This window comes from Amblyraja radiata, chromosome 6, assembly GCF_010909765.2.
Source record: "Amblyraja radiata isolate CabotCenter1 chromosome 6, sAmbRad1.1.pri, whole genome shotgun sequence".
In the NCBI taxonomy this organism is placed as follows: Eukaryota; Metazoa; Chordata; class Chondrichthyes; order Rajiformes; family Rajidae; genus Amblyraja; species Amblyraja radiata.
In genome coordinates, this window is record NC_045961.1 from 17,684,737 (window position 1) to 17,702,396 (window position 17,660).

Consider the following 17,660-nt stretch of genomic DNA (forward strand, 5'->3'; position numbering starts at 1 on the left):
TGGGGGAGGGGGGGTGGTGGTCTGTATGTGTGTCTCTGTGTGGTGAGGAGGGGGGGGTTGTGTGTCTGTCTGTGTCCTCTGTGTGGGGGAGGGGGGGTGTGTGTCTGTGTCTGTGTGTCTCTGTGTGGGGGGGGGGGGGGGGGGGGGTTTGTGTCTGTGTGTCTCTGTGTGGGGGAGGGGGGGTGTGTGTCTGTGTCTGTGTGTCTCTGTGTGGGGGAGGGGGGGTGTGTGTCTGTGTCTGTGTGTCTCTGTGTGGGGGAGGGGGGGTGTGTGTCTGTGTCTGTGTGTCTCTGTGTGGGGGAGGGGGGGTGTGTGTCTGTGTGACTCTGTGTGTGGGAGGGGCGTGTGTGTGTGTGTCTGTGTGACTCTGTGTGGGGGAGGCGGTGTGTCTGTGTGTGTGTGACTGTGTGGGGGAGGCGGTGTGTCTGTGTGTGTGTGTCCGCTCTGCTCCCGGACGTGTTGTGTTGTGTTGTGACGTGTTGTGCGGGGCGGACGGGTTAGTGCGCGGCGCGGGTTCCGGCCGATGGCGGCGTTGACGGCCGAAGCAAAGATCTTGGAGCTCTAAGATCTTTGGGCCGAAGATTATCGAACAGAGCTCATCTAGTATCTTGGGCGATGGCGGCGGCGGCGGTGGCGGCGGCGGGCGGCGCGGAGACGGGGGGAGGCGGTCCCCACACCCACAACCCACTGGCCAGGAAACTGCACAAGATCCTGGAGACGCGGCTGGACAGCGACAAGGTGCGAGCCCGGACATTCGGCCCATCCCCCCCATACTGGCCTGTCCCATCCATTCGGCCCATCCCCCCCCCATACTGACCTGTCCCATCCATTCGGCCCATCCCCCCCCATACTGACCCATGCCCCATTCGGCCCATCCCCCCATACTGACCTGTCCCATCCATTCGGCCCATCCCCCCCATACTGACCTGTCCCATCCATTCGGCCCATCCCCCCCATACTGACCTGTCCCATCCATTCGGCCCATCCCCCCCCATACTGACCTGTCCCATCCATTCGGCCCATCCCCCCCCATACTGACCCATGCCCCATTCGGCCCATCCCCCCCATACTGACCTGTCCCATCCATTCGGCCCATCCCCCCCCATACTGACCTGTCCCATCCATTCGGCCCATCCCCCCCCCCATACTGACCCTGTCCCATCCATTCGGCCCATCCCCCCCCATACTGACCTGTCCCATCCATTCGGCCCATCCCCCCCATACTGACCTGTCCCATCCATTCGGCCCATCCCCCCCCATACTGACCTGTCCCATCCATTCGGCCCATCCCCCCCCATACTGACCTGTCCCATCCATTCGGCCCATCCCCCCCCATACTGACCTGTCCCATACATTCGGCCCACCCCCCCCATACTGACCTGTCCCATACATTCGGCCCATCCCCCCCATACTGACCTGTCCCATCCATTCGGCCCATCCCACCCCATACTGACGTGTCCCATCCATTCGGCCCATCCCCCCCCCCCCCCCATACTGACCTGTCCCATCCATTCGGCCCATACCCCCCATACTGGCCCATGCCCCATTCGGCCCGTCCACCCCATTCGGCCCACCCCCCATACTGGCCCACCCCCCATTCGGCCCATCCCCCCATACTGACCTGTCCCATCCATTCGACTCGTCCTCTCCACACCAGCCCATCCCCTCCGTTCGGCCCGTCCCCCCCATACTGGCCCAGTCCCATCTCTGCCCCGCCTCCCTCCCCTCCACACTCCCTTCCTCATCTCTCCCCCTCCACAGATGTCTCCTTTCATCACCTCTTTCAAGGCATTAATTAGCATTAATATTTCCTTATTTAAGTTGACATTTTCCCTGTAACGTCGGAGGTTAAGGAAAACTGACAAAGTCGAGTAAACCCTTGTTATTATGGACCTCTTTATAATGGATTTTGGTTATAGCGGACAGACCTAGTCAAGTCAAGTGAGTTTATTGTCATGTGTCCCTGTATAGGACAATGAAATTCTTGCTTTGCTTCAGCACAACAGAACATAGTAGGCATTGACTACAAAACAGATAAGTGTGTCCATATACCATTATATACGTAAATACACACATTAATAAATAAACTGATTAAGTGCAAATAACAGATAATGGGCTATTAATGTTCAGAGTTTTGTCCGAGCCAGGTTTAATAGCCTGATGGCTGTGGGGAAGTAGCTATTCCTGAACCTGGTCGTTGCAGTCTTCAGGCCCCTGTACCTTCTACCTGAAGGTAGCAAGGAGATGAATGTGTGGCCAGGATGGTGTGGGTCCTTGATGATATTGCCAGCCTCTTTGAGGCAGCGACTGCGATAGATCCCCTCGATGGAAGGGAGGTCAGAGCCGATGATGGACTGGGCAGTGTTTACTACTTTTTGTAGTCTTTTCCTCTCCAGGGCGCTCAAGTTGCCGAACCAAGCCACGATGCAACCGGTCAGCATGCTGTTTACTGTGCACCTGTAGAAGTTAGAGAGAGTCCTCAGGAAGTAGAGGCGCTGATGTGCTTTCTTGATAATTGCATCAGTGTTCTCGGACCAGGAAAGATCTTCAGAGATGTGCACGCCCAGGAATTTGAAGCACTTGACCCTTTCAACCATTGATATAAACGGGACTGTGGATCCCCATCCTACTCCTTCCAAAGCCCACAATCAGTTCCTTGGTTTTGCTGGTGTTGAGGGCCAGGTTATTGTGCTGGCACCATATGGACAGTCGCTTGATCTTCTATAATCTGACTCATCCCCATCAGTGTTACATCCCACAACAGTGGTGTCGTCAGCGAACTTGATGGAGTTCGCACTATGACCGGCTACGCATTCATGAGTATAGAGTGAGTACAGCAAGGGGCTGAGCATGCAGCCTTGAGGTGCTCCCGTGCTGATTGTTATCGAGTCTGACACATTTCCACCAATACGAACAGACTGTGGAAGTCGAGGATCCAATTGCAGAGGGATGCGCAGAGACCCAGTTCTGCAAGTTTTCCAAGCAAGTTAAACCAGCTTGGAGGGGATGATTGCATTAAATGCCGAGCTGTAATCAATGAATAACAGCCAGACATATGAGTTTTTGTTGTCCAAATGGTCCAGAGCAGAGTGGACAGCCAGCGAGATCGCATCCACCGTTGATCTGTTGTGGCGGTAAGCAAACTGCAGTGGGTCCAGGTTTTTGTCGAGGTAGGAGTTGATTTGCCCATGATCAACCTCTCAAAGCACTTCATCACCACAGGCATTAGTGCCACTGGTCGATAGTCATTGAGGCACGTCACCTTACTCTTCTTGGGCACTGGTATAATTGATGCCCTTTTGAAGCAGACCTCAGAAGTGAGAGGTTGAAAATGTCCGTAGAAACTCCAGCCATTTGGTCCACACAGGTTTTTAGAACACGACCAGGTATACCATCAGGTCCAGGTGCTTTTCAAGGGTTCACCCCTCTGAAGGATTTCCTGACGGCGGCCTCTGTGACTGAGACTGAAATACCATCACAGCGAATGGGGGCTCGGGAAGTTCTCCCTATCAAAGCGTGCGTAAAACGCATTGAGCTCATCAGGGAGTGATGTTTCGCTGACATTCGAGCTGCCTCCTGGTTTTGCCTTGTAGGTGATTGCATTCAGGCCCCGCCACAGCTGCCGAACATCTGTCTCATCCTCCAGTTTGGAGCAGGTCCCTTTTGGCCTTTTTGATGGCCATACCAAGGTCGTATCTGGACTTCTTGTAGACCACTGTATCATCAGACATGAATGCCCGGTGTCTGGTCTTCAGTAGAGTGCGGATCTCAAAGTTCATCCAAGGTTTCTGATTGGGAAACACTCGGAAGGTTTTGTAGGGATGCAGTCCTCCACACATTTCTTAATGGAGTCTGTAACAACTGTGGCATATTCGTTCAAGTCCGTTGCCGAGTCCTTGAACATTGCCCAGTCTACAGACTCCAAACAGTCCTGTAGTTGTTCCTCTGCCTCCCCCCCCCCCCCCCCCCCCCCCCCCCCCCCCCCCCCCCGACCAGCTCTGTACAGTCCTCACCTCTGGGGGTGCGCTCTTCAATTGCCTCTAGGCAGGAAGAAGCAGCACCGCGGTATGGTCGGATTTATCGAAATGAGGGCAAGGGATAGAGCGATAGGCATTCTTGATGGTGGTGTAGCAGTGGTCGAGGGTGTTTGGTCCTCTGGTGCAGCAGGAGACATTTTGGGGGAAGTTAGGGAGTGATTTCTTTAGGTTTGCCTTATTGAAGTCCCTAGCAATGGTGGTAAATGCCTCGGAGTGAGACGTCTGGTGTTTGTTGACCATGGCGTGCAGCTCCTCCAGTGCCAGACGGACGTCTGCCTGGGTTGGGATGTAGACCGCGGTCAGGATGCCCTTGGGAGGTAGAAGGGACGGCACTTCACCGCCAGATGTTCGAGGTGTGGAGAGCAGGAGTTGGACAGGACTGCCACGTCTGAGCACCACACAGAGTTGACCATGAGGCAGACGCCCCCTCCTCTCGCTTTCCCAGATGCCAGTGTACGGTTCATACGATGGATGGAGAACTCTTCAGGCAGGACCGCTGAGTCTGGGGAGCTGGGGGTGAGCCATGTCTCTGTGAAACAGAACACAGAGCATTCCATCTGCTCCCTTTCATAAAGCAGCCTTGCCCTTAACCGCCAGGCCAGGCAGCCGACGTTACCCCAGGCCGGCACCGCCTCCCTGGCCGCATCCAGGCTGTGCCTGCTGCTCACACCGCTAACCCTTACCTGCATTCTGGCCACCTGTGACCATCGACTCCGCCGATCCTCGCCTCAACCCCAGCAGACCAGGGCCGCCAGCTCACCTGCATTCTAGGCCCAGTTCTGAACCGACAGTCTCGACCAAAAACGTCACCTATCCATGTGTACCAGAGATACTGTCTGACACACTGAGTTAGAGTGTTGAAAACTTACTTATACAACGATAATTCCTTACTCGGTTATCGCGGACAAACCGCAATAACTCACTGAGCCAAGGTTTTTTCAAGATGGTAACAAAGGCTTTTGGCTCACTGGCTTTAATCGGTCGGGGAACTTTTTGGGTCAAGAACCTTCTTCAGAAGTTTTAGTCCTCACATGCTGCCTGACACATTGAGTTCTTCCAGCACTTTGTGTTTTACTGAAGATTCCAGCACTTGCAGTCCCTAGTGTCTCCAGAGAAGTTGGACGTTAAGGCAAGGATGAGGCCGCTTTTGGAGTATTGTGTTCAGTTTTGGTTACCCTGCTATAGGAGAGAAGGCATTAAGCTGGAAAAGTGCAGAGAGGATTTATGAGGATGTTGCCAAGATTCGAGGGCTGGGCAGGCAAGGATGTTATTCCTTGGAGCGCAGGAGGATACTTTAAGCTTGCCCTACCCCTCTCTGTAGTACAGGCCTCCGAGACAGTATGGGCAACTGATTATGTAGAAAGGAATGGTAAATGCTGGTTTATACCAAAGATGCTGAAGTAACTCATGAGTGATACTTTATTGTCATGTGTAAAGTTCTTTATTTTGCATACCCAAAGTATGAAAATAGTCGATAGACAATAGGTGCAGGAGTAGGCCATTCAGCGCTTCGAGCCAGCACCGCCATTCGATGTGATCATGGCTGATCATCCCCAATTAGTACCCCCCCCGTTCCTGCCTTCTCCCCATATCCCCTGACTCCGCTATCTTTAAGAGCCCTATCTAGCTCTCTCTTGAAAGCATCCAGAGAACCGGCCTCCAGCGCCCTGTGAGGCAGAGGATTCCACACACTCACAACTCACCACATAAAGGGTGCTGACAAAGTTACAAACTATCTCACACCAGGTCCCCTTTTGTTCTCTCCCCCCGCTCCCCCCCCAGCGGCTCCTCCACGCCGGGTCCTCCTTTGGTATTCCCATCCCCCACTCCTCAGGTCGGGTCAGGCTGACTGATCCGCTGAGTTACTCCAGCACTATATAGGTAACAACTTTGGTTAGCTGTTTGTTTTTTTTGCAGAGGTTTAAAACAAGGCCATTGAGTGCATGTTTGAAAGTTGTGGTGACCATTGCAGTTACTCTCACCTTTAAATGATGACATAGTCTACATGGATCCCGTTTACATCAATGGGACGATGGTGGAAAGGGTCAATAACTTCAAATTCCTGGGCGTGCACAATTCTGAAGATAATTCCTGGTCCCAGCATACTGATGCAATTATAAAGAAAGCACATCAGCGCCTCTACTTCCTGAGAAGACTACGGAGAGTCGGTATGTCAAAGAGGACTCTCTCGAACTTCTACAGGTGCACAGTAGAGAGCATGCTGACTGGTTGTACCGTGGCTTGGTTCGGCAACCTGAGCGTCCAGGAGCGGGAAAGGATGCAGAAAGTTGTAAACACTGCCCAGTCCATCATCGGCTCTGACCTCCCCACCATCCAAGGGATCTATCACAGTCGCTGCCTCAAAAAGGTAGCCAACATCATCAAGGACCTACACCATCCTGGCCACACACTCATCTCTCCGCTACCATCGGGCAGAAGGTACAGGAGCCTGAAATCTGTTACATCCAGGTTCATGAACAGCTTCTTCCCCACAGCCATCAGGCTATTAAACTCGTCAACAAACAGACTGAACTGTAACAGCCTATTGCACTTTATCTGCTTATTTATTTGTATATGAACTGAACTGTTCTGTATTTTTGTTTACAATATTCTGTTGTGCTGCAGCAAGTAAGAATTTAATTGTCCTATCTGGGACACATGACAATAAACTCTCTTGACTTGACTTGACTTGGATTTTTGCAAGACGGAAGTTTCTGCATTACAAGCCGGTCAAAACAGCAAGGATACATAAAGTTGAAGATTAAATGGTAAACTATATCCAAAATTGGCAGCAGGAACAGGGTGATTAAGAAGTCTTTCTATAACCATTGGGTTCAATGCCCAGTACAGACCGTTTGTTTTTTTTTAGGTGTGTTTTTGTTAATGCTTGCGATGTGGTCATGCTGGACTGTCTGATATTCTGGAATGTTGAATACTATTCTGATTAATAGCTGAAAATACATTTATTTCACTTATTCTCACGTTTACGTAGTATAATAAATTTACCAGTACACACGGAATGTAAAGACATGCAGGGAAATGGGACCCTGGTGATTTTTCGGTGTGCATGAAATGGGGTCCCAGTTGGTTCCTGGTGATTATCATCTACATCCTCCCCCTTGGTCAGATACTCCGCCACTTCAATCTGGACTTCCACTGTTACGCTGATGACACCCAGATTTACCTTGGCACCAAATCCCCCCACAACCCCCCCCTCTCCCATATCAACTCCTGTTTGTCAGCTATAAAAACCTGGATGCAACATAATTTCCTCAAACTCAACAGCGATAAGACAGAATTCCTCCTCATAGGCTCCAAAGCCACACTCAGCAAAATCAATAACCCCACCCTCACCATCGACGGCACCACTGTCTCCCCATCTCCCCAGGCCCGCAACCTTGGCGTGATCTTTGATTCCACCCTCTCCCTTGAGCCTCACATCCGCCATGTCATTAAAACCTCCTTCTTTCATCTCCGCAACATCGCCAAACTCAGACCCTCTCTCACACCGCCTGCTGCTGAAAGACTCATCCATGCCTTCATCTCCTCCCGACTGGACTATTGCAACTCACTTCTCCTTGGCATCAGCTCCACCTACATCAACCGACTCCAACTGGTCCAGAACGCAGCCGCCCGACTCATCACCCACACCAAATCCTGGCATCACATCACTCCAGTCCTCAAAAAACTTCACTGGCTTCCCATCTCCCACCGGATCACCTACAAAATCCTGGTCCTCACCTACAAAGCCCTCCACCATCTGGCCCCCCCATATCTCACTGACCTCCTCTCCCCCTACCAACCCTCACGGTCCCTCAGATCTACATCAGCCGGTCTCCTCTCCATCCACAAGTCCAACCTCCGCAGTTTTGGGGACAGAGCCTTCTCCAGGGCAGCTCCCAGGCTCTGGAACTCCCTCCCCCAACTGATCCGCAATTCCGTGTCCCTCACCATCTTCCAGTCCCGCCTCAAGACCCATCTCTTCACCTCTGCCTATCCTTAGCCCCACGTCCCCGTCCCTTTTCATCTGTGCATTAATTGCCTCATACTGTGTTTTGTATTGAATTCTGTCTTTACTTTGTGTACTAGTCATGTCTCTACTATTTATTTCATTCCCCTTACATGTTTTTCCTCTACATGCTCAATTTTTGTAAGGTGTCCTTGAGACTCTTGAAAGGCGCCCATAAATAAAATGTATTATTATTATTATTATTAAAAAGAGCATGGAAAGTGATGTAATGTTGATTAGTACGGATGCAGGGATTATGGGGAGAAGGCAGGAGAATGGGGTTAGGATGGAGGGATAGATCAGCCATGATTTAATGGCGGAGTAGCCTTGATGGGCCGTATGGCCTAATTCTACTCCTATCACTTATGAAACATCACCGAGTGAACTGGATAATTAGATTGTTAGGATTGCCAAATAGTTGGATAACAGATGTTTGATGTTTTACAAAAAATTGAAAATATGTTGGTTTCAGCGGGAATGCAAGACACTTTCACGTTGGTCAACGACCCCATTGCAGATATTGGAGTTTGGAACTAGTGCACTACTGTGCAGAGAACTATGTTCTGCACTCTGTATATTTCCCTTTGCTCTGCCTATTGTACTTGGGTTTGGCTAGATTATATTTATATTTATGTATAATATTTAATTGGATAGAATCCAAAACAAAAGTTTTTCATTTTGCACGTGACATTAATAAACCTAAACTTGGAGTCATACAGCGTGGAAACAGGCCCTTCAGCCCAACTTGCCCATGCCGATCAAGATGCCCCATCTACACTAGTCCCACCTGCCTGCATTTGGCCAATATCCCTTTAAACCTTTCCCATCCATGCACCTGTCCAAATGCCTATGAAATGTTGCTATTGCCAAATAAGTAGACACTTGACGTGAAACTTGGATGACATTGAGAACAGCCGTGCTTAAAGTGAGGAGCTGCGTGGTGTGCGGATAAAAGACCAGATGGAAGGATGTGATGGGTGGAGCGGAGATATGGGACGTGACAGCTCATGGAGAGACACGACAGATGGAAGGTGGCGCTGAGAGCAGAGTGTGTGAACGCTAGTGGAGGGGGCACTGAGAGGAGAGTGTGACACGCTAGTGGAAGGATACACTGAGAGGAGAGTGTGACACGCTAGTGGAAGGATACACTGAGAGGAGAGTGTGACACGCTAGTGGAAGGATACACTGAGAGGAGAGTGTGACACACACCAATGGAAGGGGGCACTGAGAGGAGGGTGTGAGACACGCTACAACCCAGAGAACATTCTGTGTTAATTGGTTGTGCATTGGTAGTTCCAAATCAGTCAATCAAATTCAATTTGTACGGTTCTAAAGCTGTTTGTCGTCTTCAAAAATATTTGTGCACCTCTAGGCCAGATTGGCAATTTTTTTCACATTCTCGGCAGTTTTAATTCAATCAAAACATTATTCAAACAAAATCAAACATCCTATATATCAGCAATCAGCAGGCTCAGCGATCGTTTTGCTGAACACCTCTGCTCAGTCCGCCGAGGCCTACCTAATTTCCCATTTGCTAATCACTTTAACTCCCCCTCCCATTCTCATATTGACCTTTCTGTCCTGGGCCTCCTCCACTGTCAGAGTAAGACCTAATACAAATTGGAGGAACACCACCTCATATTTTGCTTGGGCAGCTTACAACCCAGTGGTATGAATATTAAACATAGAAAATAGGTGCAGGAGGAGGCCATTCGGCCCTTCGGCCAAAAACATTGTTTTATCTTACTTCAAGTGACCCTTGCTTTCCCTCTCTCTCCGTCCTCCCCCTTCCTAATTCTCTGACTAGTTTCACCATCTTCACTAAGGAGGATACAAGCAATCTTCCTGATGTACTAGTGGCCAGAGGATCTGGGGTGACGGAGGAATGTGGAGGAGGACTGGCCAAATGTTGTGCCTTCCACCACAGTGATGAATGCTGTGGTGGATGTTTGTGTTACAGTTTTATTGTGGTTGTGTGTTCTTTATTATTGTATCGCTGCAGACAACCCAAATTTCCACCAGCCTGGCTGTGTGGCAATAAATTATATCTAATCTAATCTAATTATTTATTCACTCCTCAGTCACACTCGGTGGTGGTAAGCTACTTCTGTAGCCACAGCTGCCCTGGGGCAGACTGACGGAAGCGTGGCTGCCATTCTGCGCCTACGGCCCCTCCGACCACCACCAATCACTCACACACATTCACACACAGGCAAAGGTGGGTGAAGTGTCTTGCCCAAGGACACAACGACAGTATGCACTCCAAGCGGGATTCGAACCGGCCACCTTCCGGTCGCCAGCCGAACACTTAGCCCATTGTGCCATATGTCGTCCCATAGAGAGTTGTGAGTCTGGAATTCTCTGCTTCAGAGGACGGTGGTGGCCGGCTCCCTGGATACTTTCAAGAGAGAGCTAGATAGGGCTCTTAAAGATAGCGGAGTCAGGGAATATGGGGAGAAGGCAGGAATGGGGTACTGATTGGGGATGATCAGCCACGATCACAAAAGAATGGCGGTGCTGGCTCGAAGGGCCAAGTGGCCTACTCCCACACCTATTGTCTATTGTCCTTCTGATAAAAATTTACTGATTGTATGCCTCCTTGTCACGTTCCCCTCAGCTAACAATGAACCATTCTACATTTCCTTATGTGTAGGAAGGAACTGCAGATGCTGGTTTAAATGGAAGATAGACACAAAAAGTTGGAGTAACTCAACGGGACAGGCAGCATCTCTGGAGAGAAGGAATGGATGACGTTTCGGGTCTGAAGAAGGGTCTCGACCTGAAACGTCACCCATTCCTTCTCTCCAGAGATGCTGCCTGTCCCGCTGAGTTACTCCAGCACTTTGTGTCTCTTGTATTGTTTTAATGATGGTGGCTTCTGTAAAATTCTGTAAAGGTTCACTTTTGATTCATTACATAAGTGTACAATTCTGCAAGTTAGCAAAGAGAATAAACTAGGACAATAAACTAAACTAAATTTCAAAAGTCAAGGGTGTTTAATTGTCACATGTACTGGCAAGGGAACAATGGAATTCCTTGCTGCAGTTTAACAGGTCTGTAAACTCAATCCACACAGATAAGTATAGAATAGCCCAGGGGTGGGGAACCTTTTCATGTTGGAATGCCGCATTAAGTTAGCTGTAATCTAATAAGGCTGCATCCAAGAAACTTCAATTAGATATACTTCAAAATGTACATTATTTTGTTAAAATAGCCCTCATGACTTACTAATGTTTTAATTGTGGCTGTCAGTCGGGGAGGATTATTTTCTTGAATCTTCGTTTACTCTTTAGTATTTTAAATATGTTCATTTTAAGATTAAAAGAAAAATAATAAAAGACAAACGAAAACATACTAATAAAGATAAAAGGATTTGTTCTACAAAATTTGGATTCATTCAAAAGGCCGCACTTAATGGCCTAGAAGGCTGCATGTGGCCTTAAGGCCGCTGGTTCCCCATCCCTGGAATAGCCGATAATACAATGAATTAGTGACCAGTAGAGTCCAAAACTAAGCCACAGACACACTGCATAGTTGATGACAGTCACTAGTTATTATTATTTTTGGGGAAATTCTTCCAAGAAATGTTGCTCTAACTTGAATGAATAGTTGTAGCTCATCAGTGGATGAACATTTTTTTGCAGAAGATGATTTCTATGACTAGTACCTTCCCCCAGCTCATGTTTTGCTTAGAAGTTCATCTTTTGGCGTATATCGCTCATCTTCAGCGTCTGTTAACTCAAACCAGTCCAGAGGCCTGCTTCAAAGCCGCCTTACACTGTGGAGTTAAGTTCTTGATTCAACCACGAGGATGCTCCAGTTATTAAATTCAGATATAAAGTTATCTAGAAAAAAATAAACCCTGAAGTGCAGCCGGTGGAATCCCTATTGCTTGTTTCCAACTAAATAAGTGGAATCTGTCACGCTTTCGTTTATTAGATTGATTCACAGCAATTCCATTTCTGGTCGGCATTTCCCAAGAAATAACACATTGTCATAATCCTTGATGGATTTTCTGATCAGATTTTCCCACTCTCTTTTCCCAAACGGCTTGTATCCATAGCTATTCACATCGGTTTCTTAGTGATGTGGCGCAGTTGATTGAGACTAAGCTGTTGTAGAGTCTCAGGAATGGGCGCAGTGGGTAGATCCACCGCCTCACAGCGCCAGAGACCCGGGTTCGAACCTGACCTCGGGTGCTGTCAGTGTGGAGTTTGCACGTTCTCCCTGTGACTGCGGAGATTTGTTCCGGGTGTTCTGCTTTTCTCCTCCATCCCAAAGCTGCAGGTTTGTAGGTTAATTGGCCTCGTAAATTGTCCCTAGCGCGTCGGGAGTGGGTGAGAAAATGGGTGATCATTGGTGTGCGCGAGCTTGGTGGGCCAAAGGGCCAGATTCCATGCTGTATCTCTGAACTAAATCATATTGCTCTTGATTCACATAAAGGTGTGCTCCACTCCCTTGCTCAAATCTTGGAGACTGAAGATTCAAGTTCTTCATTTAACGCCTCACTTATTGAACCTTAATATCTAACCAAACCAAAAATCTTTGCTCCATAGATGCTGCCTCACCCACTGAGTTTCTCCAGAATTTTTGCCTACCTTTGATTTTCCAGCATCTGCAGTTCCTTCTTAAACATTTACAGTATTGGGTCTTTAGGAATTTCAGACCGATCAAATATGAATGGGATGCCGCTCTGCAATATATTTATGATTTATTATGTTCCTTGCTTTTCAGTGCAAATTTGGAACATCAGATTGCATTACCTCATTGATTTGCGGTAGTTTCTTAACAATTTCTTGTCTTTATTACACAGTCAACTATACAGTATGGAAACTAGTCCTTAGGCTCATCAAACATTAATCAAGACATTTAGCTCATCAGCTTATTATTTAACATTTCTAGAAGTTACGGGGGACATAAATAGGGTAGACAATCAGAACTTCTTTTCCCAGTGGAGATATCCAAGACTAAAGGGCGTGCTTTTAAGTTGAGAGGGACAAAGTTGAAAGTAGATGTGGCGGGGCATGTTTTTTGACACTGAGAGTGGTGGAGGCAGATACAGTAGTGGCATTTGAGTGCAATTTGGAAAGACACAAGGATATACATGGAATGAAGGGATGTAGGTCACGAGCAGGCAGAGGAGATCAGTTGAACTTAGCATCATGTTTGGCATAGAAATTGTGGGCCGAAGGGTCTGTTCCTGTGCTGTTGTACTGTTGCATGTTCTATGAGTGTGCAATCAAAATAAAACAATCAATTTGCTATTAAACCTGAAGATTCAAAACATGCCTCTATCACCAACAGGACATGCTGGAGGCTCTTAAAGCCTTGTCCGTGTTCTTCACCGAAAATAGCCTTCGTACCAGAAGAAACTTGCGAGGTGATATAGAGAGACGTAGCCTGTTCATTAATGAGGAATTTGTACGTGTGTTCAAAGAAGTCAAAGAGGTACGTACCCTATCATTATATCGTCTGTTGTTTTAATATCGTTAGAACTAAGCTATGATCTGAAATGTGGATGTTGTTAGATTGTTGGGTAATTGTGAATTAAGATCTTGTTAAGCAACAAAAATACAACAAGCTGATAGTGAATACAAGGTTACATTTTATCAGCAGAAATTGGACTTACCAATGTTAGGAAATTGTACTCATTTTTAGCAAGGCTGACTAACGGAGCCTGTGCTGGTGTTGGAGTTCACCTATAAAAGTTCATTTCACTGCACTTTATTGTGTATGTGATGAATAAAAACTGATTGATTGATCGATTGATCAATTGATGGAGGGAGTTGACCAGGTCTGATCTTTCAGTTTTCAGCCTGATGATTATAATGAAGAACTTACAAAAAAAAGGCCCAGAGTGCTGGAGTAACTCAGTGGGTCAGGCAGCACTTCCGGAGAACATGGATAGGTGCCATTTCGGGTCGGGACCCTTCTTCAGACTGATTCAGTCTGTAGATCTGCAGGGGTGTAAATCAGTGTGAAAAAGGGTCCCAATCTGAAACGTTGTCTGTCCATTTCCTCCACAGATACTGCCTGCCCCGCTTGAGTTCCTCCAGCACTTTGTGTTTTGCTCAAGATTCCAGCATCTGCAATTCCTTGTGCCTGGAGGCAGGATTGGAGGAGACTTGAGTGGGGCATTAACGACAGCATGAGCTGGTTGGGCAGAATGGCCTCCTTCTGTGCTGTAAATCTTATGTTGAAAAACCTGGGTTTGTCCTTTTCGTAATGCAACAACTAATTGTAAAGTTGCACATTGTATTTTGCTTTGCAACAAGGATATAAAATGGCGCGTTGATTTTTCTCTCTCGCAGGATCTGGAGAGTGTTCATGAAGATGTCCAAGCAATGAGTGCGTGCTGTCAGGATATGACCAGCCGTTTAAAGGTAAAGAGCAAGAAACTGTACCTTCCACGGAAGATTAGAGTGGATAGATGTGGAGATGTTTGACTGTGCTGTCATGTTGTTCAGCCACACGAGCACCGTGGCCAGTTCTGGTCGCCCAGCTACAGGAAATATGTTATTAAGTTGGAAAGGGTGCAGAAGAATGTTACCTGGTCGTGTGGGCTTGTGTTATAGTGAGAGGATGGATAGGCTGGGACTTTTTTTCTTTGGAGCGTAGGAGGCTGAGGTGACCATATTGAGGTGTACAAGATCATGAGGGGAATGGATGAAGTGAACGCTCACAGTCTTTTTTGCCCAGGGTAGAGGATTCTTAAATTAGAGGGCACGGGCTTAAGGTCAGAGGGGGCAGATTTGAACGGCTTCAGCGGCATTTTTTTCCACTCAGAGGATCGTCCGTATCTGGAATGAGCTGCCAGAGGAAGCTACAAGTGGATACATTTACAACTTTCAAAAGATATTCGGCAGATATGTGGATAAGAAGGGTTTAGTGGGTTATGGGCCAAATGCAGCCAATTGGGACTGGAAGATGCTAGACCTTATCCCATGAACATGACAGATGAATTAATAATAAAACCTAAAGAATAATAAAGACCCTCTCTGCAGCTTTTTACATCTGAAAACTAATCTCAACTTCAGAAGCAAACAGATTCAGAGCATTATTGGGCTTAGTGAGTTCACATTGATTTAAGATTCATTCCCACTTGATTTTAAACAGCGCTTTTAAAGTGTTCGGTTTCTTAGTAGAAGTGTTGGTAAATGTCAATTTGAAGAAGAAAACTTTAAATTCGCATCATAAAGGAAGTGATGGGAAGAAACATTTGGAGAGAATATTCCAGAGCTTGGTGCCTTTAATGACCAAAGGCAGAATTGTCAGTACAGGATGAAGGAACTGAGATACATAAAATCTCATGGAAAAATTCAGCACGGAAACAGGCCCTTCGGCCCAACTTGTCTTGTCCCATTTGCCCACGTCTGGCCCATATCCCTCTAAACCTTTCCTATCCTTGATTGTTTATTAGTACAGGTGTCAAGGGTTATGGGGTGAAGGCAGGGGAATGGGGTTGAGAGGGAAAGATTGATCAGCCGTGGCGGAGAAGACTTGATAGGCCGAATGGCCTAATTCTGCTCAAGTATCTTTGAAATCTTGTTATTGTACATGCTCGTATTCCTTGTATTTTCAAAACATACTTGGCGAATAAAGTGTGATTCTGATTCTGATTTTGATTCTGCCTCAACTATCTCCTCTGGCAGCCTGTTCATTATACCCACCACCCTCTGTGGTTCCTATCCCTTTCCTCCCTTACCTTAATCCGACACCCTCTGATTCTTGCTTCCTCTACTCTGGGTAAAAGACTGTGCTTTCAGGTAGAAATAGGAGCAAAGTTGCCTTGTTGAAGAGAGCAAGACCTGTTAATGCCTTGACCTGACTGTTACTCATACTGAGTGGGCAGTAAATGGCTAAGCTATTTGATATTCAAGACCGTCTTGGACTTACAGGAGAAGGGCTGAGGGATATACCAGAGGAATAAAGAGTATGAAAGAAGGGTAATATTTATCAAGACCGAAATACCGAAGATTGAGATGAGCTTGCGATAAACATATCAGAAATGGAGGGTAGAAGCACTGCAAATGTTTGTTAATACACAAATGACACAGAGTGCTGAAGTAACTCAGCAGGTCAGGCAGCATCTCTCGAGAACATGGATAGGTGATGTCTGATAGTCTGAGGAAGGGTCTCGGCCCATCCATTCTCTCCAGAGATGCTGCCTGTCCCGCTGAGTGACTCCAGCATTTTGTGTCTATCTTCGATTTAAACCAGCATCTGCAGTTCTTTCCTACACATGGATATGTGATGTGTGAGAAAGAGCTGCAGATGCTGGTTTAAATCAAAGGTTTAAATCGAAGAACATGGATAGGTGATGTTTCAGGCTCGGACCATTCTTCAACCTGATTGGTCTGAAGAATAGTCCCGACCCGAGACGTCATCTATCCATGTTCTCCAGAGATGCTGCCTGACTCGCTGAGTTTCCCCAGCATTTTGTGTCCTTTTGCAGTCTAAAGGAAAGCGATGGGTAATGTGGAGTTTATTGCAAGTGACTCTGGGGAGAATGATTCCAGGGATGGACTCAGAGGGAGATGGGATTTAAAGCTGTGGGTGATGAATGGGGCACCTGTAAATTCCACAGCGTGATCGTTTTGATCTTCCTCTCTTTCCAGCTCGCAAAGGATCAGACACAGGACCTGATTACCAAAACTACTAAACTTCAATCTGAAAAGTAAGTGTTGTGCCTTCGTTCATGTCATGCAGGCTATTGAACCTCTTGTACTTAGTTTAGCCACTTTAAAGATGTAAAATAGTGCCATAGGAACAAAATCTTAAACACACAATGTGTGTTCGATCTGGGTTCGATCCTGGCCTCGGGTGTTGTCCGTGTGTCGAATTTGCACGTTCTCTGTGACCACGTGGGTTTCCTCCGGGTACTCTGGTTTCTTCCCACATCCCAAACATGTGCGTTTTTGTATATTAATTGGCCCTTTTTCAATAGTGTGTCTGGAGTGGATGAGAAAGTGGGATAACCGATCTAGGTGAACGGATAATGGATGGTCGGTGTGCTGAAGGGCCTGTTTCTATGTTGTATCTTTAAACACCCCGGGAAAAAGGTTCTGACTGACTGCCCCATGACTGTTATGCCTCTCATAATTTTATATGGTCTGCATTGCCTGACTGGATTGCTCTGAGCATCCAGTAAATACCTAAGTCCATCTTAATTTCTTTTAATCTCTGAATCTTGGATGTTGGTCACCTTCAGCAATAAACATGTTAGTGATCATTAATTGTGGTCACATCAGTGCTATTGGACATGGCAGTCTTGACGGGCGGTAGTTCTGCAGATTAAATGTCATGCTGGCAATTGTCCTAACTTTGGTTAGAAATGATTCATGTCTCTGGAAGTATGAGCAGTAGCACAGCAGTATCACCATGAACTACCATCTGCTGCAATTGTGTTCCTGGCTCTGCTCTTTAGTTCATGAAATATGAATGACCCAGATAAACAGTAAAACTTGTATCGGAAACTTGATACAAAGCCTTGTCTTCAGACTCTTCAGTCTAAAGAAAGGTCCCAACCCGAAACGTCACCTATCCATGTCCTCCAGAGATCCTGTCTGACCGGCTGAGTTACTCCAGCATTTTGTGTCTTTCTGTGAACGAGC

The 17,660-nt window shown here is 47.3% G+C and overlaps 1 protein-coding gene across 2 annotated transcripts in view; it reads left to right on the forward strand.

Annotated features, from left to right (window-relative positions):
- Nucleotides 1-492: 492 nt before the first annotated feature.
- The window catches only part of cog6 (component of oligomeric golgi complex 6), a 79,495-nt gene continuing 62,327 nt past the window's right edge, over nt 493-17,660 (forward strand). The window contains exons 1-5 of one of the 2 annotated variants that reach the window (XM_033022249.1): nt 513-531; nt 633-738; nt 13,351-13,494; nt 14,358-14,429; nt 16,665-16,723. In XM_033022249.1, the coding sequence (XP_032878140.1) occupies nt 524-531; nt 633-738; nt 13,351-13,494; nt 14,358-14,429; nt 16,665-16,723 (389 nt within the window). In that variant the 5' untranslated portion in view covers nt 513-523. Of the gene's footprint in view, nt 739-13,350; nt 13,495-14,357; nt 14,430-16,664; nt 16,724-17,660 lie in introns of both variants that reach the window. The other variant, XM_033022248.1, reaches the window with a different exon arrangement.